The 15,176-nt window shown below is 33.9% G+C and overlaps 1 protein-coding gene across 1 annotated transcript; it reads left to right on the top strand.

The window, feature by feature from the left end:
- The first annotated feature begins 12,028 nt into the window (after positions 1-12,028).
- Positions 12,029-14,857, top strand: LOC116212713 (probable amino acid permease 7). Its single transcript, XM_031547365.1, has 7 exons — positions 12,029-12,183; positions 12,399-12,635; positions 13,042-13,135; positions 13,210-13,424; positions 13,516-13,649; positions 13,755-13,982; positions 14,101-14,857. The coding sequence occupies exons 1-7, from the start codon at positions 12,105-12,107 to the stop codon at positions 14,500-14,502; spliced, it is 1,389 nt and encodes a 462-aa protein (XP_031403225.1). The 5' UTR covers positions 12,029-12,104; the 3' UTR covers positions 14,503-14,857.
- The last annotated feature ends 319 nt before the right edge of the window (positions 14,858-15,176 follow it).

The raw sequence follows: 15,176 nt of genomic DNA, 5'->3' as shown, positions 1-15,176 counted from the left end.
TGGTTGATGTCTCACTAAAATAATGGAATGTAAACAATGTACAATTTGGACACTTTATTATTTCTGGTATAAATGGAATAGCAGTATTTATACATACATATATATATATATATGATCTTTGACTTATTTTGATATGGTCAACGGTATAACCTATCAACTAGCAGGAAAAGATATAAATCAAAGAGTAAAGTAAAAAAAATATAAAATGATTGTACAAAAAAAAAGATATAAAAAATCTTATTGGTATCAGAAAAGAACAAAATAATTATAGTTCATTCACAGAGCAAAGGTACAACTTTAATTAATAATAGCTTTGAAATACCCTAATATATATATATAGAGAGAGGGATAAGAGGGCCTATTTTTGGGTAAGGAGAGCTAACGGGACATGCTACGTCATAATTTAAAATTTTTATTTTTGTGATCAATTCTAAATCAATATTATTAATGCAAGTTAAATTGCTTAAACACTGGCTGCAAAAATTTTTTTTGACATCCATTAATAAGCAATGTCAAAAAAATTAATTATCAAACATTGCTTGAGCATCAACAAAATCGAGTGAAAATATCCATTATTAAGAGATGTCTCAATCACTGGTAATGGGAGGATGAAAAAGTGGCAGAAAAGGTATTAACAAGATGTCACGTTCCTCTCGAAGTAGTTGTACGTAGTAACGCGAGATCCCTTACTAAATGAATAAGACTCTTGTGTGTCGATTTTCACATTTCCAAAGGCCGTATGACTGAGTCCTCGCTCTCAATTTTAGAGACACCTCCACCACCTCTTTGTTCCTCTCTCTCTCTCTCTCTCTCTCATTCTTCCTCGATGCTTTATGTTATGGCTCATCGATCCAGAAAAGAAAAAGCTCACATTTTCTGTAATTTGTTCATTAATTAGAGATTGATTTACCATAATTTGGAGTCATAGTGATGCACCATTCATTGAAGTAATTTGTGCAAATCAGGAAGTTTGTCCGATTTGAGATGAAAAGCAAAGAGAGAAGAGGCTGTAGGAGAAGGAATGCTAGGTAGTATGACTGTGAGAATGGATGTATGTATAGATAGAGAGTGGTCACTATTGCGGACCATCAGTGGGAATGGGGAAAGAGTAGGGAATTAGCAGGAAGTGAAAGCCTTGAAGATGCATTAGAGGGAAATAGATAAATTAGTGATAAAAAGTAGGAATTTATGAAATGGCACAGTTGACATCTCCAAATGCAAAAACACTTCAAGCTATTTCACATTTTTTATTATAGGTATAAATTTGAATTTTTTTTCTATTTTTTCTTTTGCGTACTTTGAATTTCTTTTATGTTCAAATTTTATTTTTGAATTTCTTCACTCTTTTAAAATTTACTTATAATTATACTAATTTTTATTTTTAATTTAATTTTATAATTATCTATATTTTTTCCTGAATTTTATGAATTTTTCCTTTTTTATTTTTATGCAATTTGTTATTTTACTTTTAATATTTTTCTTGTGCCATGTTACTAATTGATTGCTACTTTAGGTAAAAATTGATAAACATTAGATTTAAAACAAAATGGATTATTACTATATTTCTGTAAAAAAATCATTGTAGATTTGAAAAATTAAGTAATGTTCATGATTGTTGACGCACTACCCCATATAAGAATAAAAAACATTCCAAGTTATTTAATTAAATGACTGAAAATGCATCATAAGAAGATAATTATATTATACTGAAAAAATAATAGATTAGATGAAATGAAGAGGCATGCATACAGAATTTAGTAAATATGCATAGATAAACCGAAGGGATGTATCTTTATGTAAAGAAAATATTAGTCACTCTAGATGTGAAGAAAAGTGTCTTTATGTGATGAATTAATTAAATTTTTCTAGATATATATAATGTGTAAAAAGTGGCTAAATCTATCGAATCGGTATAATATAAATTAAAATATGTCTAGATTAAACGAAAGGGTAAATCTGGAATTGAAAAATTGAGAAACACTTTATCTAGCTCCATACTTTTATGATGCTAATAGATTAATTTTAGTTGTTGAACTTAGATCCCAAATTAGTCTCCACTATAAAATAAATTCCAATCTAAATTTCTTTTTTTCTTTTAGTTTCAGAATCCCTAATTTTTAGCAATTTTTACAAACACCCCCACAAAAGAGAGAAAGTGAGGACATGGGGGAGGGGGGAGGGAGGTTGGCAGCCCAACAATGGCTGCCATCCTCCAGCCGAAATCGCTATCGACGAATGAGAAGTCGATGAACTCAACTCGAGAGATGTGGTCGGCTTTCAGCCCCAACGCGAGAGTCTTCCCCTCTCTTTATGCCTAAAGAAACTTTAAAAATACCACTAAAAAGAGAGGATGCGGAAAGAGAAGTGTGATGAAACCTAAGGACGGCTACCACTATTTCAGTTGCAGGTGACCTATGAGGTCATCAGCAATCTTGAACAATAGCAGTGTCGGCCAGTATGAATCCCCATCATTTGAGCCTCCTTTCCTCTCTTTAATGTGTAAAGAGAGGGGAAGACCTGTTCAGTGGAAGCCCAACACATGCCACCGATCCTCTAATTGAGAATGTCGGTAGTCTTAATGGTTGTGGGCGACCTCAATTGGATTGGATTGGTGGTGATCTGCATCAGATCCCATTACTCGGGTCTTTCCACGCTCTCTCTACTGCGTAGAGAAAGGAGAGGAAGACCCAAGCAGTGGGGGGCCAACAGCGAACACCACCACTACATTTGAGCTTGTGGATAGCTGTTGAGACTGCTGGTACCCTTGAGTGTGACCAAGGGTGGGAAGTCGGCATCGGATACTGCACAGATCCTCCCCCTCTCTTCGTGTTAGAGAGAGGGGAAAATATTCGAACAGTGTGAGCCCGACACTGGCTACAACTGCCAGAATGGAGGTCGATGTCGCTCTAATCGGTTGCTAGCAATCTTGATCGGGAAAATGGTGGCCGCCATCAACCGCCATCGCAACTTTCTTACAGCATTCTCTCTTTATAGGAGTAGTTTTGAAAATTTTATAAATGTTAGGGGCTTCTGAAATAAAATTATGCTGAAGTTTAGATAATGATTATTTTGTGGATGAGTCTATTTTGGGAATTAGTTTGAAAAATAAGACTAGAATGGGCTTCTTAATTATTGGCTTAATCGGATGGGAATTAGTTTGAAAAATAAGATTAGAGTGGGCTTCTTAATTATTGGCTTATTCGGTTGTTAAATCGGGTTTAGTCAGACAAAAATTGATGTGATCAGTAATGTTGATGATTGATCTGACTGTATGCGTTGTTATTGGTTTAATCAGATGGCATCCCAACACACGGAAGTTCCTTCTTCAGCTTTTTCAAGAACCATTAACATAGTAATTAAAATAATTAGATCAAGATATAAGGTGATTCACATCAAAAATTGATGTGATCAGTAATGTTGATGTTTGATCTGACTGTATGGGTTGTTATTGGTTTAATCAGATGGCATCCCAACACACGGAAGTTCATTCTTCAGCTTTTTCAAGCACCATTAACATAGTGATTAAAATAATTAGATCAAGCTATAAGGTGATTCAGTGTAGTGACAATGCCCTCGACTCAGGATCAAGAGATTTTACATTTAATTTTCACCAATCAAGCTCTCATGTCCCTTTATTATTAATTATTTTTCTATTATCTTTTGTAATAAAAAAAATCAAAAAATAAATTTCTTATTTCCTTGATTTTTCTTTAATTTTCAACTGAGGGGACCACTTAGCAGTTAGCACACAATTTTCTAATGAAGTTAATATCATTCCGAAATTGAAAGCAACTGCCATAAAACTAATTCGCTGAACAAAAAAAGGAAAAACTACAAAGAATCTGTTAAGAACATTGCTCGATTATGGATTTATTCACTATGCATCGTTTTCTTTTCTTTTCTTTTTTTTTCAATTTGCACTACTGGGACTCGGCCGTAGGGATTTACCACTATGAACAGGGACAGAGCACACATTATATTCCAAATATTATATTATATCACAAATACTTTCCCAACAGTACTAGATTTGACAGTTTAAACTGCTGATAAAATTTTGGAGGAGATATAATTAAATCCTAGGAAAAAAAAAAGAGTTTACCAGTACTTTAACATTTCTAAAACACATTATTGAAGTACAACTTCTATCCTTCTTAATTAATGGGCAAGTTAAAGTTTTCTAATATTTACTAAGATAAAAAAAATTATTATTATTATAAGTGTTTACAAGTATATGAATGGGGAAAAAATATATATATATGTATATATTGAAGTAAAAGTAAATGGAAAATTTATTATTGAAAAATTTATTATATAAATATTTAGAAAAAAATGAGTGATAAATTATAATTAAATTGAAGAAAACATAAAATAATAATAATTATACTGTTGAATTTGAGAAAGAATAGAGTTGAGTTGTGTAGAGCAAAATCATTATTTGAAAACCAAATGCAAATTTCTGGGAGCAAAGTCGAATAGTAACTACCTCAGGGGACATTCAAAGGGGCAAGACTTTCAAATTTGATAATTTCTTATGTATTAGTCCGAGCGTGGATGACTAGAAATCGAAGTACGCTCAAGCTGTTCCGGACAATGCTTAATCGCCTTGCCAAAGAAGGGGAAAGAGACGACGACTTCTACTGGGAATGGAGATGGAAGTTCACCGGCCAAGACATAATCGTGTATATATAGGATTTATTAATAATTTTTTATAACTTGATTTTTCGTAGCACTTACTTGAATTGAGTTGTTATATTAAAATCATAATTTAAGAATGAATTTTTGGTTCATCAAATTAAATAATAGTAATATGCTGGGCAGAATGTGGTATATATTATTTTTATGTATGCATTTAAAAAAAAGTGAAAATACTTGAGTAAATTTTTTAGTTAACTGCATCCTATTTTGGTTCTCGAATGATTTGTCAACCTTCACTTGAGTCCTGCAAATATTTTTGCAAATTAACGGCCAAAATGGCGTCAAATTATTATATCTTATTAGCTCTCTTAATATATTACTAGTCAAAAGCCATGACGTAACAATCGCCTTATCAGGGGTGCATAATAGTGAAGGGCGGAGCAAACGCAAATTTATAGTGCATTCAGTTTTATAATATAATCAACTTTATAGTCGTCTCATAAGTCTTTATATTCCCCAAACTCCCATGCAATCATCCCATAAGTCATCCCTCGTGGAGTTCAAAATAAGGTGTATGGTAACCAACACAGAAGACTTTTTTCTTTTTTTGGTTAACCAACACAGAAGACTTCAAAGGGAATTGTTTTGGCACCGAGCATAATTTCATTTTTTCGCGACTTGCATACATATATTTATTTCATTTTCGCATAATATAAATTTCATCCATGGATCGTTAAAATGAGAAAGACAATTAAGAATTTTGACTTACATAATGTGAAATCTATAAGTAATTTGCATATGCTTAACATTAAATGGGATGTCGAACCTTTTATATATATACTTAATTTAGTACTATAGAGAAGCTTATCTAGTCCTCCTATAGAGGTAATGGTTTCAGTATCTTTCAATCCTGATCAACCTTTTTCTATGGAGCTTACGACATTTTATGCAATGATAAGTCAAGTTAGTTGACTTACGTCGAAGTTCCCACCGATTCATGACCCCTCATTTTTTGTCCTAGATTAATATATATATATATATATATATATTATTATAAGTAGTGTCTAGACGCTAGAGATAGGACCATGCTTCGGTTACGTGGTTGAAAATTCAGTCACGTCAAAGTACAAAATATTAGTAAGTTGCATTTTGTAACGAAATTAAATTTGATTTAATTTGATTTAAAGAAATGAAGATAAAAATAGTTAGGAAAAATATGAATTTGAAGAAGAAGAAAATAAAAAAAATAATGATTGTGTAGTTGAATTGAAGAAAAAACGTTACATAATTGAGAGAATTTAATATCAAAAAATTAATTATAATAATAGATAAGAAAAAATATTAAAGAGAATTTGAAGAAAAAATAAAAAAACAATGATTATATTATTAAATTGAGGAAAAAGTAAAATTAAATTGAGTTAAGTTAAATTTGATTTTATAAACAAATATGGTTATAATATAAGAGTTTTGAGTTTTGTACAATTTGTACAAAATGTTTTTACTCAAAACTCTTGTACATGTTTTGTACTTAGTCCGTGACTGAAAATTCAGCCACGACACTTAAGTATTTCCGCCGGAGATAAACAACCAACAAATGTATAAATAATTAAATATGTGGTGGATTAGTTCATTTCTTTCTCCGGAAGCAATCATCCGGATATATATGTATTATATCTATCGAATATATATATATATATATAAAGTTCTACTTACTCTGATGGACTTCAAGGCCTATCGTTTTCGGAGTAAATAAACTTACAATTAAATATTCACAGTTGTTTGCTCAAAATCGAATCACAATGGTTTTTTCATGTTAAAATTATGGGGCATATTACTCTCGTAACTTGAGTAAATAGAACATTAAATATTACTCCGTCTCACAATAGTGCGTTTCTTAAGATTCGAACTCGTATTCTTCTCTTGGGAATTGATGTTACTTATCACTGCAACTAATAGTTTTGTTGAGAATTGTGTCTTGAATTTTGATCCGATTTTATTTTCTATTTTGTAGATTTAGATATCTATCTTTAGTGAGATAATACTTTGATAAACTTTTATTTAGAGTTATTGTCGATAGAGATCAAATAGGGATTTTCTATTGAGAGTGAATCGGCATTCTCTATATATGTATCGAGAGCCTTGATGTAAAATGCGAGGAGAGCGTTTAGAGAGTGGGAGTATTTCTGAGATGGGATATCTCTACGAAGGAGTTAAGGTTTCCCATTTGTGTTCAGTCGTTGTGCCTGACAGGGAAGCGCTCGTATTATACTCTACTCATATTTCTTGCTCAATAACAAATCATCGCCGAGCCTCCTTTGCCCGTGGATGTTTCCTTCAAACGTTTCCACCGCATTTGAGGGTTTACCACGTATATTTTGTGTACAATTTCTTCTTGCTTCCGCATTATCTTCATTAATTATTGAGTCGATTCCCAACAAACCGGTATCAAAGCTAAGGTTATGTTGTTTCTACATTTGACTCAATTCTAGGTGGCTACAACGAAGTTCGTGGACACAACAAGATTCAGCTTTTGGTTTCGGGAGAAGACAACAAAGGTTCTGACGATTATTGCAGTTGTCTTGGCTGGTGTGCGGATTGAGTGTGGCGGTGTTCATATTGCTCTCGAAGTTTTGGGAATTCAAGACAAGGTGGAGATTTGTTGAGAATTGTATCTTAAATTTTGACCAGATTATGTTTCCTATTTTGTAGATTTAGATCTCTATCTTCGGTGAGAGAATATTTTGAGAATCTTGTATTTAAAGTTATTTTTGATAGAGATCAAATATGAATTTTCTATTGAGAGTGAATCGGGGTACTATATATATGTATCGAGAGCCTTGATGTAAAGTGCGGAGAGAGCGTTTAAAGAGTGGGAGTACTCCTAAGATGAGATATCTCTACGATGCGGTTAGGATTCCTCATTTGTGTTCGACCATTGTGTCTGTTAGGGACGCACTCATATTGTACTCCACTCCATATTTCTTGCTCAATAAGAAGTCACCACCGAGCCTTCTTTGCTCGTTGATGTTTCCTTCAAATGTTTCCACCGCGTTCGAGGGTTCACCATATATATCTTGTATACATTTTCTTCTTGCTTCCGCATTATCTTTGTCAATTGTTGAGTTGATTTCCAACAAGGTTGGTGGTGAATCAAAACTCTTTTTTCTTTTCGACTCTTCTAGATGGGGAACACGATTCGAAAAAAAAGGAAACAGAGAGAAGAATATTACAATGGATTTCTATCCCATACGTTCTATGGATTTGTTTTAAATATCACTTAATTGAAGATTCTGCAGTGATTGACTAAAAAATAACTATCGCATAATTATTTATTATTTCAACTGTTAGATTTCGCTAGATAAAATATGAATTGTACACGTATTCATATTTTTGTATCATAAAGTTTCCTACTCATACTTCTGCTTTTAATATTTTCAACTAGGCACCTTTTCATGTAACGGATTAAGAAAGATTCCTTTTTTCTTTTTTTTTTAGTTCCTTGAAAGTGGGAAAATAAATTGGTTTATAAGTTTATAATAAAGTGAAATATTGGAAAAAAAAAATTGAAGCGGATACCAAGCATGATCGAATGTGGGATTGAGAGGTTGAGAGGGTAAAGAGCAAAATAAAGAGAAATTGATTCACCAATAAGGACAAAGAAAACAGAGAAATTGACATGTGGGAGGCAAGAGAGAATGGAGAACAATATCAGATGAATGATATTGTCCTTCAACTTCTCTCTTTCATTAGAAATTGTATGATATTTAAAACTAAAGAGAAATTGACATGTCAGCACGTCCATTAAAATTGACGGGGAACCTAATGGCGTGCTAAACGTGATAACAAATTGATAATTGGTGTATTTCTTCAAAAAAAAAAAAGCTTGTGCTTAAACTAAAAAACAAATTTAGTGATTTTTGGTAATTTACCCTTCTTTAAAAAATTTTAAAAAGTACAAAAGGAGATTATATGTTGCTATTCCTTTAGCCACTATATTTGATATTTGATTGTTATTCGTCAAACATAATTTGAGATTACTTATATGATTTCAAGAATACTAGGAAATGTGCTCGTGCTTCACCGCGGGTACAAATGTTCCCTCAAATAATTTGTTAGATAAAAGTAATATTAAAGAATTATTATTTCTTATATCCGCTTATTTATGTATGATTATAATATCTTAAAACAATAGATTTGGAATGTTTATAGTTCTTTTTATATGGATAAAAGAAAAAAAATATTTATAACTCAAAAAGTATGTGTTTAATTAGTATACTTCTTAAGAAAGATACAATATAGAGGAAGAAGTTGTGTCTATGAATGAAAAATTGTTAAAAAACAGGTAAAGGGTATATGTATAACTCATTAAAAAAAAGGTAAAATAAATAGAGAGTAAAGTAAAACACATGGTCGTGTCAAATTCTATAGTGATAAAAAAAATAGAAAAGCTTGTAATTGTATAGGCAAAAAGTGTGGCATTATATTTACTTGTAAACGCTAAAGTTTCACTTCCATAAGTACCATTTTTTTTTCATATAGTACTTGTTAAAAAAAAGGTTCACTTACATGGGTGACTTTATTTTTATATATAGTAATTGTAAATAAAAAAAAAGAGGAAGAACTTGCACGTCACAAAGATAAATCTAGATAAAAAAAAACATAAAACTAATTTTTTAGAAATAACTGATGCCATAATTTGATCAACTCATTTGACTTGACGGGTTAATCGAGTTACATTGCTACTTTGTCAGGCTGGATTTTAAAACATAGGATAAAAAGGAAATTTTAAAAAAAATGAAAGACATCTAGGAGAGGGAAATAGTTCGCCACTTGCAACTTAAAATTTGAAAAAAAAAATACATATATACTAATTTGTATATTTAGTGCTTCTAATGTGGAATTTCTTTTGAGTTCTCTAAATAGAAGTTAGGGGAAAAAATTGGGAAATAAGTGGTCTAACATACAATCGGATTATTCAGCATAGAGGGTTGATCAAATTACCTAATAGCTTATTCAGCTCGCATGATGTAAAATCCTATAGTGATCGAGAAAAAAAATGAGAAAAGCTTGTACACCACATGGGCAAAAAATATGACGTTATATTTACTTATGAACACTAGAGGTTTGATTCCATAAGTTTGCTTCTAATCGTAATGAATAGGATCATTTGACTTGACTGGTTAACCAAGTTACATCATTACCTCGCTGGCCCAAATTCAGAAACACTAGACCAAAGAAGGAAATTAATAAAAAATAGACTCATGGGAGAGGGAAAATATTCCCCACTCGTAACCTAAAAATTGAAAAAAAAAATATTGTGTGAATATATAGCACTTCAAATACGAAATTTTTTCTAATTTTTTAAGATAAAAATACGGGAAATATATTTTTTTAGAAATAAGTGGTCTTATTATAACGATCAGATTATTTAGTCTAACTGATCGACCATATTATCTAATACCTTATTCAGATTGGATTGAAAAATAGAATAGGGAGACATTAAAACAGAATTGGAAATTTAAAAGGTTAAAAATTTAAATATATATATATATATATTTTTTTTTTTTCAGAAATAAGTGATTCAACTATAACGATCGGTTCATTTATCATAACAAATTGATCGGATTACATAATATATTATTCAGGTTTGATTTGAAAATATGGAAAAAAGGGGGAGAAATTGAAAGAATTTGAAAATTCAAAAGTTTAAAAAAAAGAAAAGAAAAAGAAGACAGAGAGAGAGAGAGGAGAGAGGGGGGAAAATTCCCATTCACTTCCAGGGCCCATATGGGGGCCTGGAATAACTATCTTATATAATATTTTTAATATAAAACAGAAAGATAATTAAGAATACACTATATAAAAGATAATTAATATATATATATTTCTTCTCTAAATTATAAAATACACCATCTAATATAAGAGCGAGTTCTTCCAAACCAACATAATTTAAAAAATATATAAAAGTAAATGTGGATATCATTTTCTAGGTGAAATCTAATATTTAGATTAATTTATAATATAATTCATTAGAAAATTATTTTATATAAATGACGATACACAATTTCTTAAATATAAAATTGTTGAAATCATCAAGCGAATAATTAGTCAATATGGCTCAATAAGTAATTTGTTTTTCAAAAATCTAAATAAATAATATATATATATATATAATAGCAAACCGATACATTGCAAAAGATAGAACACTAACAAATAATTAATTGATTATTATGATATTTAGAAAAATATTATTGCATGTCACTGATATTATGAAATGAAGGTCGTTTGAATGATTAAAATTTATCACAAATCACTATCTCTATGAATTTACGATTCGTAAAAAGAATAAAGCTGATATTCAAATTTAAAATATCAAAAGATAACGTTTTCACAGTAAAAATAAAATTTGTATAGTGGGGTGTCGGGCGAGTCCCGCCGTTGACATTGCTTTCATTTTGGAGGGTAGGGGTGGGGGTCCGCGCAACAAACAGAAAAAGCGGCTGCAGCCTGCAGCAGCGGCAGGAGGTGGGGTGATCGGGCCACAAGCGTTCAGCCAATAGATAGAGATATTTGATTTGATGGCCCAAATGCCTTATCTCCTTTTCATTTAAAAAAAAAAAAAACTCCTCTCTCTCCTCCTGTCAGACAAGTTGGAGATTTTCCCAATTTGATCCTTTTATTTTTTTTGATGAAGACGTATATCTAAAAAATTGATTCGGTAGCACAATATATATGTATGAAGGTACAGTTTCTTAAACGGACCAAATATGTTCCCTGGCATTGAAAGACCACACAAAGTCCATGATTTGGAAGGTGGCTTCACTATGTCCTTCTATAAGGAAACTCTTTGACTCGCCGGACGAGCCATTTCCCTGCCCTTTGGTGTCCGTTGTTTGTTTTCAATTCCTAACAGCTTAGGTCATTTGTTGCTTAACGATATTTCTGGAATTGTTTTACCACGTCCCTGTATTTTTTGAATTCCATGGGCTCTACCCTATTTATCTACTGAAGTAACACACAAAGTGTGATCTGTACGCATTGAGAAAAATGTTTAGGAGTAGGCCCGTCTTTAGAGTTTTTTTTATGCAATCCAACCATGTTTTTTGTGGTCACATTCTCTTTTACTCGATCAATCACTCGTTTATTCTTCCTTTTAATAATTAACTCGACAATCCGATCATGTTTTCTGCTGTCACATTCTCTTTTGCTCGATCAATCACTCGTTTGTCCTTCCTTTTATTCTTCCTTTTAATAATTAACTCAACCACATCGTTGTGTGGTCACGATGACAAGACTGATCATCTTATATCGATGACTCCTTCACCTAACGGCCATGCAACTGATTAAAGCATGTGATGGAAACGAAAGAATGGTGGATGGAAACAAAACAATTATATAATGTGTAAAATGCTGCTCTTTGGAATTTGCGAAGTCATTTTGTAGCACTAACAGGGGACGAGAGCGGGGAAATGGGAGAAGTGGACGCTGATCTATATTCGAGCTTAATCCGCAGTGTTGATTCTTCGGACGACCTCATTAAGAGAACCGGTGAGTCCATGACGAGATTTGGGAAGTGATGTGCTATATATACACTATTGGGAACATGCAAACTGCCTTGTCGTAGAGATATGCTCGTGATTGTAGAATAGATGACATGTTAGCAGCTGAACGCTGAGAGCAAGCATTCACCGGCTTAAAATCGGCAAACTGTGTGTTAGTTTTAATTTGGTCTCTTTTGCTCTTGGTCTTTTCGGGATGTTAAGGTACAACATGGACAGCGGTGGCGCATATATTAACAGGGGTGGCAGGAGTAGGAGTGCTGTCCCTAGCATGGAGCATGGCGCAGGTCGGGTGGATCCTCGGCCCTCTCTGCATCATCATCTTTGCAGCAATAACTCTTCTTTCTTCTTGCCTTATGGCTGAATGCTACAGCCATCCAGATCCCGAGGCCGGACCTATCAGGAACAGGTCTTTCATGGAAGCTACTAAACTCTATTTAGGTAAGTAAATTGTTGTTCTTGGAATTGGCCTGGATTATTCCGGCGATACAATTTGACATTCGTAGCTTTCAATCTGGGAGCTGGCTCTAGAGAATTTTCACATGTTTTCAACAGTTGAACATTCGTAGTTTCCTTTTTCAACGGAACATTTTGTTTTCAATGAAAGCATATATGCCCGTCTATGTTCTTCATAAAAAATAAATAAATAAAATAAATAAATAAAAACGTTAGAGGAATAAATTAGGAAGATCAGTAAGTTTTTCGAGCAAGGAAGCTTGTGGCCGAGCATCTGAAAGTTGCTTCTTTTTCGGTTCAGTAGCTCAGTCACAAGTGCCTGTCTCAGGAATCTGTTCTGCACATAATCTTCCAGGCGAACAGGGCACCACTAACGAAATTCCTATCGCAGGTAACAAGCACCACGCGATATTCGGAGTTTTTGTCCAATTCAACATATTCGGGTTAGCTGTTGTCTTCACCAGCACTGCTGGTAGCAGTCTACGGTAAGAAGCCAATTCGATTGGTGAGAAGAGAAACACCAGGCAAGAAAGAGAAAACTGACCAACTTAATTTGCAGGGCGATTCTGCAGTCAAACTGCTACCACAAATATGGGCATGATGCTCCTTGCCAATACGGGGATAATTGGTACATGATGCTCTTTGGGTTCGTCCATATATTTCTTTCTCAGATACCCAATTTTCATAGCACAAGATGGATCTCTATAATGGCTTTGGTCATGTCCTTGTGCTTCTCATTCATCGGCGTTGGATTAGGACTGGCAAAAGTAATCGGTTCGTGACTCGTCTGTAATGATATTCCTCGAGAAATGTTCTATAAAAGCTGAGTCGTGTCGATATCTTAACTTACTTCCCCTTGATGCAGAAAATGGAACAGTAAAGGGCAGTATCACGGGCGTCCCCAGTTCTAATTCTGCTAAAAAAACATTTGAAGTATTCACGGCGCTGGGAGACATTGCTTTTGCCTACCCATTCGCAATTATTCTTTTCGAGATCGAGGTTCGAGTTTTTTTTTTTTTTGGTTGATCTTTGCCACCTCTCATATCTTGAAAAGTAGAAAAATGATTGAGGGATTGAATCATGGGTTGATTTCATTGAATGAAGGACACGCTGAAATCGCCTCCACCAGTGAACAAGACGATGAATGCCGCCTGCACGATCGCGCTCTCGATCATCACTTTCTTTTTCCTCTGCTACGGATGCCTTGGGTATGCAGCATTTGGGGACAGTACGCCTGAGAATCTCCTCACGGGCTTCGGTTTTTACGAGCCCTATTGGCTTGTTGACTTTGCAAATGCCTGCGTTGTAATCTATCTGATGGGAGCATATCAAGTAACTTCCACCCTCCATTTGTCTGTCGAAAAGTGTCAGTTTTTTGTTTTCATTTTCTTATCAATGATTGAAAGAAAGCTAAACAGCCGGTCATTTTCCGCGTCCTCACAATCATCAGATTTACAGTCAGGCGTGTTTCTCAACGGTGGAGAGATGGTTCCGTGAGAGATTCCCAGACAGCAGGTTCCTTGACAAGTCCTTTTCGTTCAAGTTCCCATTATTACCGACGATCCAGATGAACCTCTTCCAAGCCTGTTTCCGGACGTTGTACGTCGCAACAGCAACTTTGCTAGCAATAACGTTCCCGTACTTCACCTCGGTCATCGGAGTTTTGGGAGCCGTATTTTTTTGGCCATTTGCAGTGTATGCTCCCGTGCAGATGTACATTGTGCAAAAGAGTGTTCGAGCTTGGAGTAGGGAGTGGATTCTTCTGATGGCATTTAGCTCTGTCGGGCTCGTTCTTACAGTCATGGGAACTATCGGGTCACTCGAGGAACTTGTTCGTGCCAAACTTAGTTGACAAACAGCTATGAGATGTAGTGCAAAAGGACCTTACCGATGATTTGCAGGGAGGAACCCTCCCAAATAGTTGAAAGGGCAGCTGGTGCACTATTACTACCTATCAGTTTGCTCACAGCTTCTTTTCCTCTGTATATGTCCATCCAACTTGATAGTGCAATGTTTTGCTGCGTTTAGTTTCAAAGTAGGATTTTAAAATTAGATTTTAATTTTGAAAAAGAGTGATATAAATGGGGTCCTTTTGACTTTGTATGACTTATTTTGTTTTATTGTGAAAAAATGGTATAAATGGGGCTCAGTATTTGGTTTTGTATGGGTTATTTTATTTTGTTATGGGTATAATTAGGTTAAAGTTGTGATTTTAAAATCACATTTGCAAACTAAACAAGCCAGTACATCCCACAAATGTCCTATGATGCTGCTCGATTCGCAATGTACATTCTGATCAGTGTACGTGGTCAACACTTATGCCTCCATAGGAGACGTGCCTTACATTGTTTACTTCCATAAAACCGAACTACTTCCTCGCTCGGCGCATTGCATTACTCTTAGATGGAGAAGTATCTGCATCTATATATACTATACGCCTACCTGAACTACGAACGGGAATCATTGATCAATTCATTTAATTGAAACAAAAACTAATTCACTTCTATTGAGGATTCAATTTGACTC

Source organism: Punica granatum, chromosome 7 (genome assembly GCF_007655135.1).
Source record: "Punica granatum isolate Tunisia-2019 chromosome 7, ASM765513v2, whole genome shotgun sequence".
Lineage (NCBI taxonomy): Eukaryota > Viridiplantae > Streptophyta > Magnoliopsida > Myrtales > Lythraceae > Punica > Punica granatum.
The sequence above is the reverse complement of the archived record's forward strand: the minus strand, read 5'-3'. Positions and strand labels throughout refer to the sequence as shown.

Coding starts and splice junctions, on each gene's coding strand:
- LOC116212713 (XM_031547365.1), top strand. CDS start 12,105: ATGGGAGAAGTGGACGCTGATCTATATTCGAGCTTAATCCGCAGTGTT. Junction 12,184..12,398: donor CGACCTCATTAAGAGAACCG/GTGAGTCCATGA, acceptor CGGGATGTTAAG/GTACAACATGGACAGCGGTG. Junction 13,136..13,209: donor ACTGCTGGTAGCAGTCTACG/GTAAGAAGCCAA, acceptor CTTAATTTGCAG/GGCGATTCTGCAGTCAAACT.